Genomic DNA, 16,158 nt, shown 5'->3' with positions numbered 1-16,158 from the left:
TACTACAATTGCCAAAACGCCGTTTTGTGGCGTCTCGCAAATCGTTTTGAATTATTTTTTGGATCTCTTTCAAATTTGTTTTACTAGAAAGAGGAAAGACAGGGAGACAACATCAAAAGTTCGTCGGTACAGCCCTTGGTGTTTAACATTTTAAAATGTAATAATAATCTTTTAACTATTGCGTCGTTATGCCACATTCATAATAAGGCCTTTGATGTTTCGCAAACATATGATTGGATAAGAAATAAAATAATGTAGAAACAAAGTGGGATTCTTATAATGGAATGGAATTGCTATGACTTAGGACGAGCAGTTCGTTTTATCGACGAATAAGTTTAACCCATCACTGTATTAATTTACCTTTCCTATTCAATTTGTACAAGACTGATTGTTATTAAGATATATATGCACAATACATTTTTTGTTTCATTTCTACGTCCTTACCTGGAAACTAATCCTCTGGAAACTAATAAGTAGATAAAAAACAATGATTAAATTGTAAATGATTTTCAGTGCTAAAAATGCGAATTACGCCATAAAATTTTACTTTAAACTTCTCGTTCTCTAAATCTGGTGACATTGATAGTATCTAGCCGTATCTATTTTTTATCACTAGTGCTATAAGCACCTTTTGACTGTAGATTGACATACTTTAGATTGCATAGATATTAAAGATGGAAGACGTCGGGGCGCCTTTTATAATGATACAAATTCGATATAACCCATACAAATATGTTCTATTTATTTGCATACCAGCTGTCTCCTGCGATTTTACCTCTGTTAATTTAAAGGAAAACTCCAAAACGTGGTAAGTAACAAAAAAAAGATTGGTAGTTCCTTCCACCTCCAAACTCTTCAGTTTTGTAAAATTTTTAGTATAGATAAGCATATTTCATAAACCCGTTTAGAATTTATTATATTACTGCTATTAACTAGAATATTAATTAATAGAAAACCATCGCTTCTAGTAATCATCTTCTTCTATCTATCTTCTTTCATCGAAAACTTTTGCTTAGTTCACTAGATTTCTAGTCATCTGCTCTTCGCATCCGCAACCAAGTCGCTAAGCCAGAACAAATTGCGATAGCGATAAAACTCCCGATGTTGATAAATAATAAATCTAATCGAAAATCTTCAGATAACAGATAGAATTTAGTAGTGCCATCCTATCTACTAGATAGAGTAGTTTACTAAATTCAATCTGCTAGGAATTTTGATTTGACTAATTATTATTAATTTTGGCTGTAAATTAAATACTTCTTTTCTTTCTGTTTTTATTACTTACTATTGTGTACGTGACTTAGTGTGTACTTTGTACGTATTTTTCTGTACTAATAAAACTTACGAAATATAGCAAAAAAGCTAAGTCCTATAGTTTTTTTTAAATATTTTTTATTCGATGACTGCATAACTCTCAAACTAACATTATGCTAAGTGACAATATAGTCTATGGAAGCGTCAATCTAGAAGGTATATGGTAGTTATAGTATAGTGTCTACTCAACATCGGACCGGTTGACTTTAATAGTTTGACGGTAAAGGCTTTGCCAGGACCAGTCGAAACTTAAAAATCAATAACATAACCTACAAACGTAAAACACGAAATAAAACGAAACCACAAATTCTATACAAATAAGAATTCATATTAATTTACAAAATAAGGCATTATATCCCTGCTCAGCTAAGGTTAAAGATTATACGGAATATTTTCTAAGCTCGATAGATCCAACCATTTGGGACTTGGTGTTACAATTTACTTATTAATGTTTTTTTTCCTACATCAGACTTGCGGTACAATAAAGGAAGTTTTTATCTGATTTCAATGGAGGGATTCCTTGAACTACTTAATTCTTTATTAATTTTGAAAGACCTGTAACGCTAAACTAACATTGTTAACTATATTATGATAAATTACTCAAAACCGTTTGAAACAGTGCCTAGAGCTTGCTTCTTTGGGACTCCAAATATGGCTAATTTTATTGCTACAGTTAAATGAAAACAAAATTTAGAGCACTTTATGCTTCCCCTTATATCGGTGTTAGTACAAAATCAGGCTGATTAGCTTTTAAGAAAATGAGGGTAGCTGTAGAAAGATATTTTCTACTTCAATTTTACAATGTTAGTTACGCGGTTTTCGGACTTACAAAGATGATATTATTATTATTTTAGATTGTCTAAAGGCCATACTATTTGTAAAGCTAAGTCGGACTATGAAAATGTTGTCATTTATTGATATGTATGCGTGTGGCGAAGGGTCAATATTTTGAACAACCGTAAAGAGGCGCTTAATACGTTCCTTATAACTCTAGACCTAACTAAAGACCTATGTCATAATCCGAATACGATCGGCAAATGCGTCTGCTAGACACAAGTCATATCGATGTGGAAGTGAAGTGAACATGTTGCATTGCAATAGGCATGATGATTCATTTTCCAAAACTGCCCTTTTGAAGTAGGCAAGAGTCTACTATATCTAAATAGTATCTTATTTGTGCAGAAATTAAAGGTTTTGTTGATATCAATTGCGAATTATACTTTAAAGAAATTATTTCCTACGTAAATGCTCGCCGGGTAACATGGCCGCACTCGTGACGTTACAGGCAAATAAGAGCTTTAGTTAGTCCGTGTTCATGATAACAAAAAACTTAGCATCTGATAGTTTTAAATCACGAAATACTTGATATTACGCAGAGATTTGCGAAGTTAAAGAGGTGCAAACTTATTTTCGGACGTGACGTCAAAATTTTGAATTTAGCGTTCCACCTGTCCTGGTGGCTCGCTATATATCGCAGTTTTATTTATCGAAAATAAATACCAATCTCACTTCGAATAAAAATAAAAATACGTTCTTAATAATACATGAACCGTATATCATTAGATAAATACAATAGTTTGGCGGTTCTTTGTTACTGTCATCATGCCTATTTGGTATGGCATTTTTTTCTATGAAAATATTAGTTATCGTTCGGCTAGCTACACTTTTTAACACATCCTAACTCCAATTTTGTCAATTGTTTTCTATGAAGAATGTTTTATTTTTGTACTATTGTTTATGTGAAGCATTGTAGACTTTTAATTTAAAAATCAATATTTATCTCAAAAATAGTGAGAACAGAATGGTAGCCTGTAAATATTAATGACATTTCCTAAAGGGAAGCCGACGGGAATCGGTATGAACCCTTCGCCACTGTTGAGTAGCAAGTTCAAATATATTGCGCCTAAACAATTTGATAACATTAATTATCCTTAAAATCGCTACTACCACTAAAAGTACAACCAGAATGTTGGATAATATGAGTGGCTGTGTAGATACCGCACTTTACACATACATCCCAGGGTTTGCCGAGCACCATTTGGCTTAAGAAACCTCCCGTGAACGCGTCGCCTGCGCCGTTAGTGTCCACAATTTGATCCCTAGAAAGCTCCGTGACAGGAATTAAAGTCAATTTCGTACCCTCAACAAGTATGACCGGCTCTTTACCCTGTGTAATCACTACCACTCTTTCCCTCGTTGTTTTAAGTTTGGGCAGTGCCGCTATTTCTAATGCAATCTTTTTTAAGTCCGTTTCGGTAATGCCGAAAGCTTTGGCGAAAGCGTCCGCTTCCTGTAAAAGAAGTATTATTAAAGTTTTAATAATTTGATAGCATAAATAATAAAAAAATAAATATAGTACGACAATACACACATCCCCATCTAGCCCCAAAATAAGCGTAGCTTGTGTTATGGGACGAAGATGACTGATGAATATATGTATGAATAATATACATAAATACTCATATAATATGCAGATAAACATTCAGAATATGCATTAACAGCTTTCTGTTACATTTCATATATCTGGGCTAAAAGGTTTTGAGAAAGTACTGTTTTTTAAGTTAGCTATTAGAGGTGTTAAAATCTGCACTCTCGGCAAAATTGTCGTTATCAGAAATAATAAACGGTACAGCATACTGATCTGCATTGAAGAAGCTTGAAGGGCTAAGACTCTAAGGGGCCTATACAAATAAACGCGGCATTACGTCAGTATAACTGTCAACTAATCAGAGTTATCTCACACCCAACAAAACACAGTATTCTTTCTTCCACGTTTGCATGGAAGAAATTCCCTAATTGGACAAAGTTACAATCGCCTGTAACGGATTCTTTACATCGGTTAATAATAGAGACATAATCTCATAAATAATCTTACTTGTACTTTATGTACAACTAATACTCACCGATTCATTGCCAAATAATACGTCGACATACGGCAGCAATTTCTGCAGCGGTTCCTTGAAGAATTGCGACACGAAGGGCGCGCTCAGGTTCATTATGAACGTATGGCCGCCCGTGTTCGCACGCTCTGCTAACAGCATTATCGACTCCGGAGATACCGCTACGAAGAAACCCTGAAAATCGATAATAAAGCTAATGGAAAACCGCGTAATTGAAAATGTATTCTGCAAAACCCCCCAACATTTCCTTAGTGCGACATCACATTATTTAAACTCTTACCACGTATTAAACTTAATGAACCCAGCGGTTTCAACCATGCCTACTATGGGATATAATTAAATGGAGCCATTACCGTTGAATTAGCGTATCCGGTTTATTTGTCTGTTTAATAAAGCTTCTTTTGATATAAATTTTATTGGTCAGTTAAGCAAATTTAGCGGTAAAGGCTCGATATGCTATACACGTATAAATATATAACCTACAACCTTCCTCAATAAAGAGACTCGGAGATTTAATTTGTATTTTTTACATTAATTGTAAAAACTGAATGCCTATAATGACAAATGTGATTGATGGACCATGCATTTGGCCCAGCTTTGGTAAGAGGGAAACCACATCCTTTAAACGCTCAATTTTATGGCATACTTTTTATCGATACAGAAATACCTCTCAGGGTGCCGTGACGTTTTTACGTGACACTAATCGTCACTAACATCTCTGTCGTATTATGTTTCGAACATACCTAATAGTAACTAAGCTACGCTAAGGCCACCGCTCGACATATTCCTGACAGCTTTGCCAGACGACCGAATGAACTCACTAATAGCGTGCCAAAATTTCACACACTATATTGTATAGGACCATATGTAGCGTTGTTTTATGTCACTATAATGTTTGACAATGTATGTTTCATTAATAACAAGATCTTATGCATATTTCATCTTCAAATGGATTAAAATACGATAAACTCTAAACGGTGATGGGATTTCGGCGTCACTTTCTAGGGGCCGATTTTGATCTCCGATAAGCACTTGCAGGTTGACGGAGTTATGTGCGTTCTTAGCAATTAAATTTTACTTGTTAATGCTTAAACACTTTTTTTTAACTGCACTTTTTATACTATGTGAGGTAAATTATATTCGTAAGTTCAAGTAGGCCTATCTTACGGAACTTTGCAAAGTTATTATTCGTCATATTTACAAAATAATATATATTTTAATACTGATTATCATCCGAGGAAAATATAAATTTATCACTTGTAACCTTAAAGGCCACAAAAATAGCACATAGCTCGTAGAACTGATGGACGTTGGGACAAAAAGGTGCTGGAATGGCGAACAAGTAAATTTTGTTCGGTCCTCAACGAGTCGCTGGAAAAAGGTGGCCCAGGACCGTAGATTTTAAAACTCCCGAATGATGATGATTGTGTTGATAGCAACCTCGCTACAATAAATATGTTAATTGTGTATTGTTAGGTTCACCTACGGTAGTGAGAATACTGAATACCTAAAGATTTAGACACGGTAAGCAAATATTCACAACAATGGTCCTATTTTAAGAACGATCGTTAACGCTACAAATCTACTCATTTAATAAAGGCAATTTTCAAGGTCAGCGTGAAAATCAAGCCGTATATCGGGTACCTAGACCTATTATGATATCTCTATATATTTAGTATGATGCGCGTTCTAACAATTATTTTACAAATGAAAAGTATAATTATAAGAAGACATAAAAAGTCATAGAAAAGATTTTATGACTAAAGTAGAATGTGTGCTTCAGTTTTTATTAAAATTTTTGGTCATTGGTATTTCACCTATTATTATGGTTATAGTTTCAGTCGTTTTCGATTGTGACTTTTGTTCAAGGACACATTGAAAAATTACCACTATTACAACTTTACTTTAGAATTAAAAATCTGGAAGAAGCCATAAATAACTAAACTATCACTTACGGAAGCATAGAAGAACTTCGCATTCTCAATGCTCTTCTTGCACTCTGGTTTCTCGAGGTGGTCAGGCGTGAACTTCTGTGCGGCGGCGAGGTTCGCGCACAGGGAACGGTGCGTGCCCGTTACTAGCACTGCACAGGTACCGGTCGGAGCCTCTTGTGACACTTGATAGTGAACTGTTACACCTTCCGACCTAAACAAATACTAATAACTAAGATTACGGCATATCTTCCATATATAACCAACTGATCAGCATTAGACCACATTCCTGCCGGAGTGTTTAGCGCATTAGTTCTTTTATAAATGGAAATTCCCGGTTTCCCAGCAGGAGAAATTTGGGAATCACTTTCAATAGATGGCGTTATTTAGGTGATACCAATTTCACCGGTTCATATAGTGTTTAACTAAATCTATTAAGAGTTGCGATAGCATGCTCTACTTTAGTGGAGAGCACGGGATTTTAGTCATAAAGCAGGAATCTGGCATCAAACAGAAAACTTATATTTGAGTTATATAAAAAAATTAGGGTTGACACTGCAAAGACAATGGTTTTATTTTTATTTTTTTTATTTTTTTAAGGGACAATCAACAGGTTACAATAACAACTCTTAAAAACTAAACAAAAAATAAAAAAAACATATAAATGTAATATTGTAGACCCACTTAAAGACTGCCACAACTTGCGAATACAAAATTATTTTGTCAGTTAGAAGGAGAAAAAACGATTAAGAGAGACACGAGAGGACTTATAAGCTGTAAGATCCATCAAGCTGTGACATAAACTTGACGAATCTAGCACCGCGAATAAAAACATACATTTAGAATAAATTAAAAAAACAAATACTTAAATTATATATAAAATAATATTAAAAATGTTGGTAATATATACTATAGAAAAAACATCCTAGCGAGAACAAAACCCTGACTGTGAATACAATCAATTATTATCTCCCGCTGATATAATTGAACTTGTTAATGGAAACGTATGAAACATCAGTAATACTTGTCAATGCAAAATATGTAGCGTACAAGGCTGCCTCACTATCAATATGCATTATTGAAATCAAATATAAATCAAGGTTATAAATGGATAGATAAACTCTCAGCTCTCGGTAATCAGCTCCCGATTGTCTTTTACAAAAATGTGTCCAAGTACAACAATATACAAATAACTGGCTTAAAAATTACGCAGTGACAACCATAACATCAGCCGTTTACATTAAGGATTAGGACTAGCAACAGCAAAAAGGTTATGAACTTAGATAATATTAAAACGTATTTAGCGACTTCTAGTCATTTGAATGAATTACGATTGTCAATATTTTTTTAGATTTCCTTTATATTTAAAAGTTCAATATGTATTTCCTTTATATTAATAAGTTACTTGGAATTAAAATATTTTTTTCAAAACGCGGGTTAATGATCCTTAGTTTGGTGATATCTGAGAACCTCCTTTCCAACTCAGTTCGACTTGTTTCGGTTTTTAGAAACAGGCCTTTTTTAAACATTGTCATCAGTCAATTCTTATTTATTTATTTAGAATACTTTATTGCACAAACTTAGAAACAATACGAGAAACACACAAGAAAACAAAAAAAAAAATAAGTAAAATTAAAAACAATTAAAAAAAGGCGGCCTTATTGCAAAAGCAATCTCTTACAGACAACCCTTGGTGAAAGTAATAATAAATGTGCAGCCCATTCATTTTAATCCTTTACTACTTTACATACCCTACTTTTGTTTTCAATTAATTAGGTAATAATCTCCTATTAAGAATATTATAAGTCAATTATTAGTACATATAATCTATAAAGGAATCGTAAATACAATTGACTTGTACTGCTGAACAAAGGGACATGCTTTTAATGAAATCGATATTAATCGCATTAATTAAAGATATATTATGCTGCCAATAATATATCTAATCAATACCTACCTAATCTCATTGAGTATATTAGTCTTGGATATACCTAATTAGTGGTTGAAGTTTCAGAATCAGTAACTAAGGAGATTGGCCGTGACAGCTTCCTAAACTGTGATTTAGTTGTATATAAAAGTATAACAAAAAATTTATGTGTGTGCGTAATGCGTTTGAAAGTTATTGTTAATTAACGTTTTAAAATGTTTTGTCAGTTTTGGTCAGTAAAATCTCATTTGCTTAAAGGGTAAAGAAAAAAGGCGTGATAAAAACCTGTATGCCTGCAAGTTCTCTATAATGTTCCGTGGAAAGGCGTGTGAAGTCAACCAATACACACTTGGCCAGCTTGGTTGACTATGGCTTAAACCATAATTCTGGGTAATGGGTAAATGCGGCAGTTAGTTTGTTTGTCCTTCCTTCACGCCTTAACTCGGCAACCAATGGACACGATTTTTGGCACAGAGTTAGTTATAAAGATGGAGAGTACTTCTTCGGCTTCTTTTTATCTCTGCTCGATAACAAACGGTTACAACGGGATTTGTAGAAAAACCGTAATAAATGCGGACAAAAGACACGGGCAGCAGCTATATCACGATCAGTGGCGTGCACTGCATACATGCACAAAAGTAACTCATAAATGCGAAGGATTTTTCTATTTTATGGCACCTTCCTTCGTTATGCATTAACCCTGGTCCAAAACCCTGTGCACGCTGCTGATAACTTACTGATTTCCTTTTTTAATTAAATACATTTACAAGTATTTAAAATAAGTTCCAAATATAGCGGCTATTTATGAACATTATACATAGTTTACACAACTATACTCTCCCAACAAAGCTGACGTAAGTTTCACCTATTAGGCGAGAGTAAGCTGATAAGATAGTGCGGGCATAAGTTATCGAACTACATACATTCTTATCACCATACCAAGTACTTAAGAAGTATGATATATTTTGGCAAATGTAATATAGTTAGTGGAACGAACAAGTACAGCGTTGACCAAAAAAAAATGGATTATTAAAGCAGACCTATTTGTAATCATTCAAAATTCAAATTCAAAATTCAAAATTCATTTATTTCAAGTAGGCCTAATATAAGCACTTTTGAAACGTCAAGTCTGTCTGTTTGTAGTGATTCTACCACCGGTTCGGAAGGCAGATTCTACCGAGAAGAAGCCGTTGCACTATGTATAAATATATTTTTATTTTTTGTTTGTATGCCATACCTACCTACCTCTTTTTTATGTTTATTTCTTGTTACGGAAGAGCGGTGTCTTCTGACACAGGGATAGTAATACTATCCTTAAAAGAAGGCACCAGCCATTAGCGTTCAATTTTATTTACCCAAATAAACTATTTATATTTTTGTTTAATTTTATTTATATTTATTTTTATTTATATGGCACTCTAAAAATGGATGTAATTTTTCTAGACAAAAACTTTCTTTTTTTTATTACACTGCTAGTAACTACATCGCCTAGCCAGACGCATTTTTCACCAGACCAGACAGAAAAATGTAAAATCAAAAATTGCGAAATTGGGCCCACTTGGGACCTCCCATTTCAGTTCGCACCACATCGCCAGAGGTCGTCAAACTTTATATGACAGATGATTTTAGAGTTTCTACTTACATAGCTCTTTCTCTCAATATCTTTGCATAATTGTCATTGCCAACACAGCCAAAGTATGTGCAAATGTTAGGTTTCTTTAAGATCCATTGCGCCACTCTTAGAGTATTCTGAACACTGCCTCCAGCTATGAATTCTGCATTATAACTACAAAAAAAAGAATAAAAATTAAATATTCATTTAATTCAAGTACCTACCTACTTTAATTTACCTTTATTGCTAAATCGCTTATTTAATTAATTAATTGAATAGAAGGATGATGCTAAAAATATATATCTATTTTTATAGTTAAAATCGGCAGACCAAAGAAGATAGCAACTGATGTTAAATAGAAACCTGTCGTACATAGACAAGAGCTCTTTGCGGGACATGCAAAGAACACATCCTACAAAGTGCCATTCTGACGGGCTTGTCACAAAATGTTGAACTACTTACTTATCAACAAGCTCTGTATAGAGAGGCATGTGTTTCTCCTCCGCCATAATAGCGTCATCTGGGTGAAGATCATATTTCATCAGCAGATCCCCATCAACGCATGCTGATATGTCCAACAGTGGGTTTCCAATACCCACAAGCAAATCATTACCACAGGGGCACCTAAAAAAGTGTTTGTTAAAGTTTTCTGCAATTTTTTTTAAAGAATATTAGCCCCGAAAGACTTCTGTCTTCAGGCCTTTGCACACTTATCATCTACTGTCACACTGTCTCAACAGTGATTTAACCAACTTTCGATTCAACGTGTTGACGCTGTCTGCGAGGCGTCAACAAGTCGTTAGCTTAGCGTCGAAATTATACCCGTAATGTAATAGATGCTAGACGTGGAACAGTCTGTCTTGTCTGTCAGTCAGAATTGTTCAAAGGACCATTAACAAAATTCTTCAAAAGCGTCAACACATTGCGCTTCTTTTGTGCTGCAGATTTCATCAACGTCTGTAATATCTTAAATGCTATTTAGCCCTGTTATTTTTCAATGATGTGTAAGTTTAATGTTTACTATACTTGGTAAATATTTATTGACAATGAAAATAATTTCATTTTCATGCAACTGATAACTGCACAGGTGAATGGTTAGGGATCAAATAGAAAACGGGGAGACAAAGAAAGATACCAAGCAGACGGTAGGCATTTTTTGTTCAGGGAAAGCTCGGAACCGAGACACCTGGAAACACCTGGAGGAGGCCTACCGTCAGGAGACGATAACAATAAACTGAAGTTTGAGATATTGGTGATCTTAAAATTATTCATTGTACATACTGTGTATCAGCAATATATATCGGCTTTATCTTTTTATATATGAATTTTTACTGCACAGGTCAATGAGACCTTTACATATGTCTAATATTCCAAATTGCCTTCAACTAAGTTAGAAGTGTGTAAGTATATTTCTATCAAAGTTAAATATTTCTATATGAACACAACAAGCTATTAGATTGACCAAACCAACTTCTGAGTGAGCCTTATCGAACTGGATCTTATAATCGGTTATTCATTTAATTATATTATATTAATCCTTTGGTGGTTCCTCAAGAAACAAAGGCTTCCCGTAGCCTCCAGTACTTAACCATTAAGAAAAATAAGTAAATATAAATAATAATAATTATAAACTACTTCCAAGTGCATTGCAGAATATAGCATTATAGGATTATAATGCTATATTACCATCATATCTCATCATCATCATCATCAGCCTATCTCAGTCCACTGCTGGACTAAGGCCTCTTCATTTGCACGCCATCTCGGTTTATTGCTGGTTAGCTGCATCCAGTTCTTAAATTTTAACTACCTTTAAATTATATAAATAATATATAATACCTTTTAAATATAAACTAATAAATAAATGAATCTTATTATCCTCTCTTTTATCAATTATTACAACTATTCGTAAGCGCGCTTAAAATAGTTTCACTTCAAAAGTCGTAAATAAAAACTTCTAGATTCAAACTGAAAGAGATAGTAAATAATTTATAGGTAAGTATCCAATGTATTCTTTGCATTGTTCATGTTTAGATATGATCATAAATGTGGTTAATTCCAAGCGCACTTGTCCATGCAAATAAATTAACCGGGAAAGGAAGTGTATAAGACTAATAAGCAAAAATTTTGCTTACCCAGAATCCACCATTATGTAATGTTTTTAAACAACAACCGACACCTGACCTTTTAGGATATATATTAAAACTTATATATGAATATTAAATTAATTAAATTAAAATTATGCTGTCGCGTAAGAGATCACCACATGGTTTTCTTTCCAAGCGAAAAACGTGCTCGCACCGCTGTTTATCAACGAAGAATACAATTAATTTTTTTACATTCGAATTGACGTTTGCTGTCATTTTCTTGACAGTTGAAATTATCATAGACCAACCTATTTTTACTTCACGGCTTTAGATTCTGGCTTTCTGATACTCGTTTGACGTCTATCACAGTGTTTGTTTGCTCATTGAGTTACACAGTAGACAATTTTGACTGTAAAGGGAATGGAGAATGAACCTAATATTTTTTAAGATAACTTGTGGACAACTGCTGATTTATATCCGACAAATTTTAAGTTATGGCTTTGTTTAAAAATAAATTTGGGAACATCCTAGATATGCCTTTTTCTTTAAGGAAGGTTAATTAAAGAATGCAGGACGATCAATAGAGGGGCGAAGTTTTTGTTCATATTTAATTAAATTACGATAGTTTTTTTATCTGTAATGTAGCTGGCAGCTGGGTATACTCTATAGTCTCTGGCTAGTGACATAACCTATAACCGGCTCTAATCACGTTTTGCGATTCCAAGGAGAATCTTCGAGAAGTGCAAGTTTTCAGAGTAATCTGAATTCTCTTTGAACTCCATTATATCATTCCATTTGAGTGAAAAAAATGTTGCGCTTGCCTCGTGTCGTTCGCCAAACGGTTTCCTTGAACAAAAGCCACCATTTATCAAGATTTTATGCCAAAGATGTGAGATTCGGTGCTGATGTAAGAGCGTTGATGCTGCAGGGCGTAGACGTCCTCGCCGATGCCGTCGCAGTCACTATGGGCCCTAAAGGTAGAAATGTAATCTTAGAGCAATCGTGGGGCTCGCCGAAAATAACAAAAGACGGTGTGACGGTAGCCAAAGGGATAGAACTCAAAGATAAATTCCAGAATATCGGAGCGAAGTTGGTCCAAAACGTAGCAAATAACACAAACGAAGAAGCCGGCGATGGAACCACAACCGCTACGGTGCTCGCGAGGGCGATCGCGAAAGAAGGTTTCGAGAAAATTTCAAAGGGAGCTAATCCAATTGAAATTCGTCGAGGGGTTATGTTAGCTGTAGAAACTGTTAAAGAAAAGTTAAAGAGCATGTCAAAGCCGGTTACAACGCCTGAGGAAATTGCGCAGGTAGCAACAATCTCCGCGAACGGTGATACCGCAATTGGTAAGCTGATTGCTGATGCCATGAAAAAGGTTGGTAGAGATGGAGTCATCACAGTCAAGGATGGCAAAACACTCACCGACGAACTTGAAATTATTGAGGGTATGAAATTTGACAGAGGTTATATTTCACCATATTTCATCAACTCTTCCAAGGGGGCAAAGGTTGAGTTCCAGGATGCCTTAGTTCTATTTTCTGAAAAGAAAATTAGTAATGTACAGACAATCATTCCTGCTTTAGAATTAGCTAACCAGCAAAGGAAACCATTAGTCATTGTTGCTGAGGATGTTGATGGCGAAGCTCTGTCTACCCTGGTTGTGAACAGGCTGAAGATTGGGCTGCAGGTTGCAGCTGTGAAAGCCCCTGGTTTTGGGGACAACAGGAAGGCAACACTTAGTGATATGGCCATCGCAACTGGTGGTGTTGTATTTGGCGATGATGCTAACCTCATCAGACTAGAAGATGTCCAATTAGCTGACCTTGGTCATATTGGTGAGGTGATTATCACAAAAGATGACACTCTCCTGCTTAAAGGAAAGGGCAAGAAAGCTGACATTGACAGAAGAGCAGAGCAAATCCGTGACCAGATCCAAGAAACTACATCTGAGTATGAGAAGGAGAAGTTACAGGAACGTCTAGCAAGGCTTGCATCTGGAGTAGCTGTTTTACATGTTGGTGGATCCAGTGAAGTAGAAGTGAATGAAAAGAAGGACAGAGTAAATGATGCTTTAAATGCAACCCGGGCTGCCGTTGAAGAGGGAATTGTCCCTGGAGGTGGCTCTGCCCTCCTCAGGTGTATTCCAGAACTGAATGCAATTAAATCATCCAACTCTGATCAAGCCACAGGCATTGAGATCATTAAGAAAGCTTTAAGGATGCCTTGTATGACCATTGCTAGGAATGCAGGTATTGATGGATCAGTAGTTGTCGCTAAGGTTGAGGATTTAGGCCCCGAATTTGGATATGATGCATTAAACAATGAATATGTAAATATGATTGAAAAGGGTATCATAGATCCAACAAAGGTTGTGAGGACTGCTTTAACAGACGCAAGTGGAGTTGCCTCACTGTTAACGACTGCAGAAGCTGTGATCTGCGATATGCCACAAGAAAAAGAACCTAACCCCATGGCAGGTATGGGTGGAATGGGAGGTATGGGGGGTATGGGAGGCATGATGTAAGACTTATAGAGACATTTATAACGCATTTATAGTGTAAAGAACTATCTTAATTAATCCACGAGTTAAGGGTATAGCAATGAATGTTATATTGTGCAGTGAATGATTTCTTTTTATTGATGTCTGATTGTGTTAGATTAGAAAGACAGCCGTCTTAGAATTATTTAGTTTAAAGGTTTGCTTCAGTGGAGCAGGTGTTATTTTTAAAAATAAATAAATAATGTTGTTAACTTTCTTTGTTTTATTCCAAACAATAGTTTTTATTTATTGTATGATGGTAACTAGCCACAACCAAAGCCAGTCAGTCCAGAGAAAATTTGGAAATTATAAATTCCAAAATTAGGATTGAACCTAGGACCTCCCACTTAAAACAAAACTCGCCGCTGCGCCAGGGGAGTAGACATTATACAATTTACAGATGTTACGTCATGATTACATCATCCATACAATTTATCCATACTAACATTAAAGTTGTGAAAGTATGTTTGTTTTTGGCGCAAAATCGTATGCTGTCTTGTGGTCTTTTAAGATTCCAGGCAGGGGAAGTTTTCGTATTAATAATTTCTTAAGTTTCTCCTGTCAATGGAGGCTAGTTACCTAACTACTGAAAACACGTGCTTAGAAACTGTAAATGTCACTGCCATACCCCTAACAGGTTAGTCCACTACAAGCTTAGACGGCATCATCACTACGGTGAGAGACTAGTGGAATTAAAAAACGTATGTTTAGCTCAACCACTTCACCGATTTTAATGAAATTTACCCAAAAGGTAGCCTGCCCGAGACTATTTTCTAGGAAAAGCACCAGGGTAACGTTCCCAGAGTATTAAAAAGAAAGTATGCCACAGTTATCTATGCAGCTATGAACCGATTTTGACGAAATATCGCATACAGCTTACATCTTAGACACGCTAAGGATCACATTATCCTGGAAAGAATTTGGCTCGTAGGAGGCCTTGGCCGTGGCTAGTTACCCTATCGACAATGACGTGCGGTTAAGCGATTTAGCGTTCCGATACGATGTCGCGTGGAAACCGATTAGGGGGTTTAATACTGCCAACGGGTTAGCCCGGTACCTCATCATCACTTGTCACTAGGTGAGATTGCATTCGAGGGCGAACTTGTAGTGGAATAAGCAAAAAAAATTATCGTGAATATAAACGAGGAAGTAATCGCAGTAAAGAGTTTGTAGGTATGTATGTACCTACCTGGTGAAAGCTTATACCTTTATGCCTTTTTCTTTCGAGTTTACGTCAATGAGAAATGTTACTGTCCTAAATTTAGATCAGTTGTCATACGAGAGAGTAAATAATTGCCAACGTATTCCAGAATCCTACTATTAAGTACAAAGTCTGTCCTAGAATTATATTTGTGTAGGACAATGACCCAAAGATAAACGATCGGTAAGCATGGACTTACAAAATTACGCACTGAGTTCCGTCGTTATCTTGGGAGCAAACCTATAACTATTTATTTCGCTAATTCTACCGTCTTAGGTATCAAAATGAAGAATATTTCGTTTGTTTTACTAGGTATATCTCAGGAAATATTATGTGAATCGGCGTTTACAGTTTTTCATATGAGTCTTCTAGTAGTCATCATATTCAAGCAAATCAAACTCAGAGTACTTAGTAGGTACCTATAAAACTAGGTAGGTAGGTACCTACAAGACTAGGATTGCTTTCAAGTTTTTTTTTTAGATAAAAATATAAGTAGGGAGGCACTGTCAGTAAATCGGCAACAATAAACTAGAGATCCCTGACATAGAGGTGGATGTACAGAGAGACAGTGATAAAAAGATAATAATAGTCAAAATTACAGGTACCTAACTACTTACATAAGATAAAGTACCTGCCTTTACATT

At 35.4% G+C, this 16,158-nt stretch overlaps 2 protein-coding genes across 2 annotated transcripts; one reads left to right on the top strand and one right to left on the bottom strand.

Moving 5' to 3' along the window:
- On the bottom strand, positions 1-12,007 carry LOC120630883 (adenosine kinase). The gene is made up of 6 exons (XM_039900201.1): positions 11,820-12,007; positions 10,147-10,308; positions 9,715-9,858; positions 6,170-6,359; positions 4,218-4,388; positions 1-3,604 (listed from the first exon to the last, which is right to left on the bottom strand). The coding sequence occupies exons 1-6, from the start codon at positions 11,831-11,833 to the stop codon at positions 3,236-3,238; spliced, it is 1,050 nt and encodes a 349-aa protein (XP_039756135.1). The 5' UTR covers positions 11,834-12,007; the 3' UTR covers positions 1-3,235.
- A 442-nt stretch (positions 12,008-12,449) lies between these two features.
- Positions 12,450-14,526, top strand: LOC120630968 (heat shock protein 60A-like). The gene has a single exon (XM_039900338.1). The coding sequence runs from the start codon at positions 12,580-12,582 to the stop codon at positions 14,296-14,298; it is 1,719 nt and encodes a 572-aa protein (XP_039756272.1). The 5' UTR covers positions 12,450-12,579; the 3' UTR covers positions 14,299-14,526.
- Positions 14,527-16,158: the final 1,632 nt, after the last annotated feature.

This window comes from Pararge aegeria, chromosome 17, assembly GCF_905163445.1.
Source record: "Pararge aegeria chromosome 17, ilParAegt1.1, whole genome shotgun sequence".
Classification (NCBI taxonomy): Eukaryota; Metazoa; Arthropoda; class Insecta; order Lepidoptera; family Nymphalidae; genus Pararge; species Pararge aegeria.
Note: the sequence above shows the minus strand (reverse complement) of the source record. Positions and strands in the feature narration are given on the sequence as shown.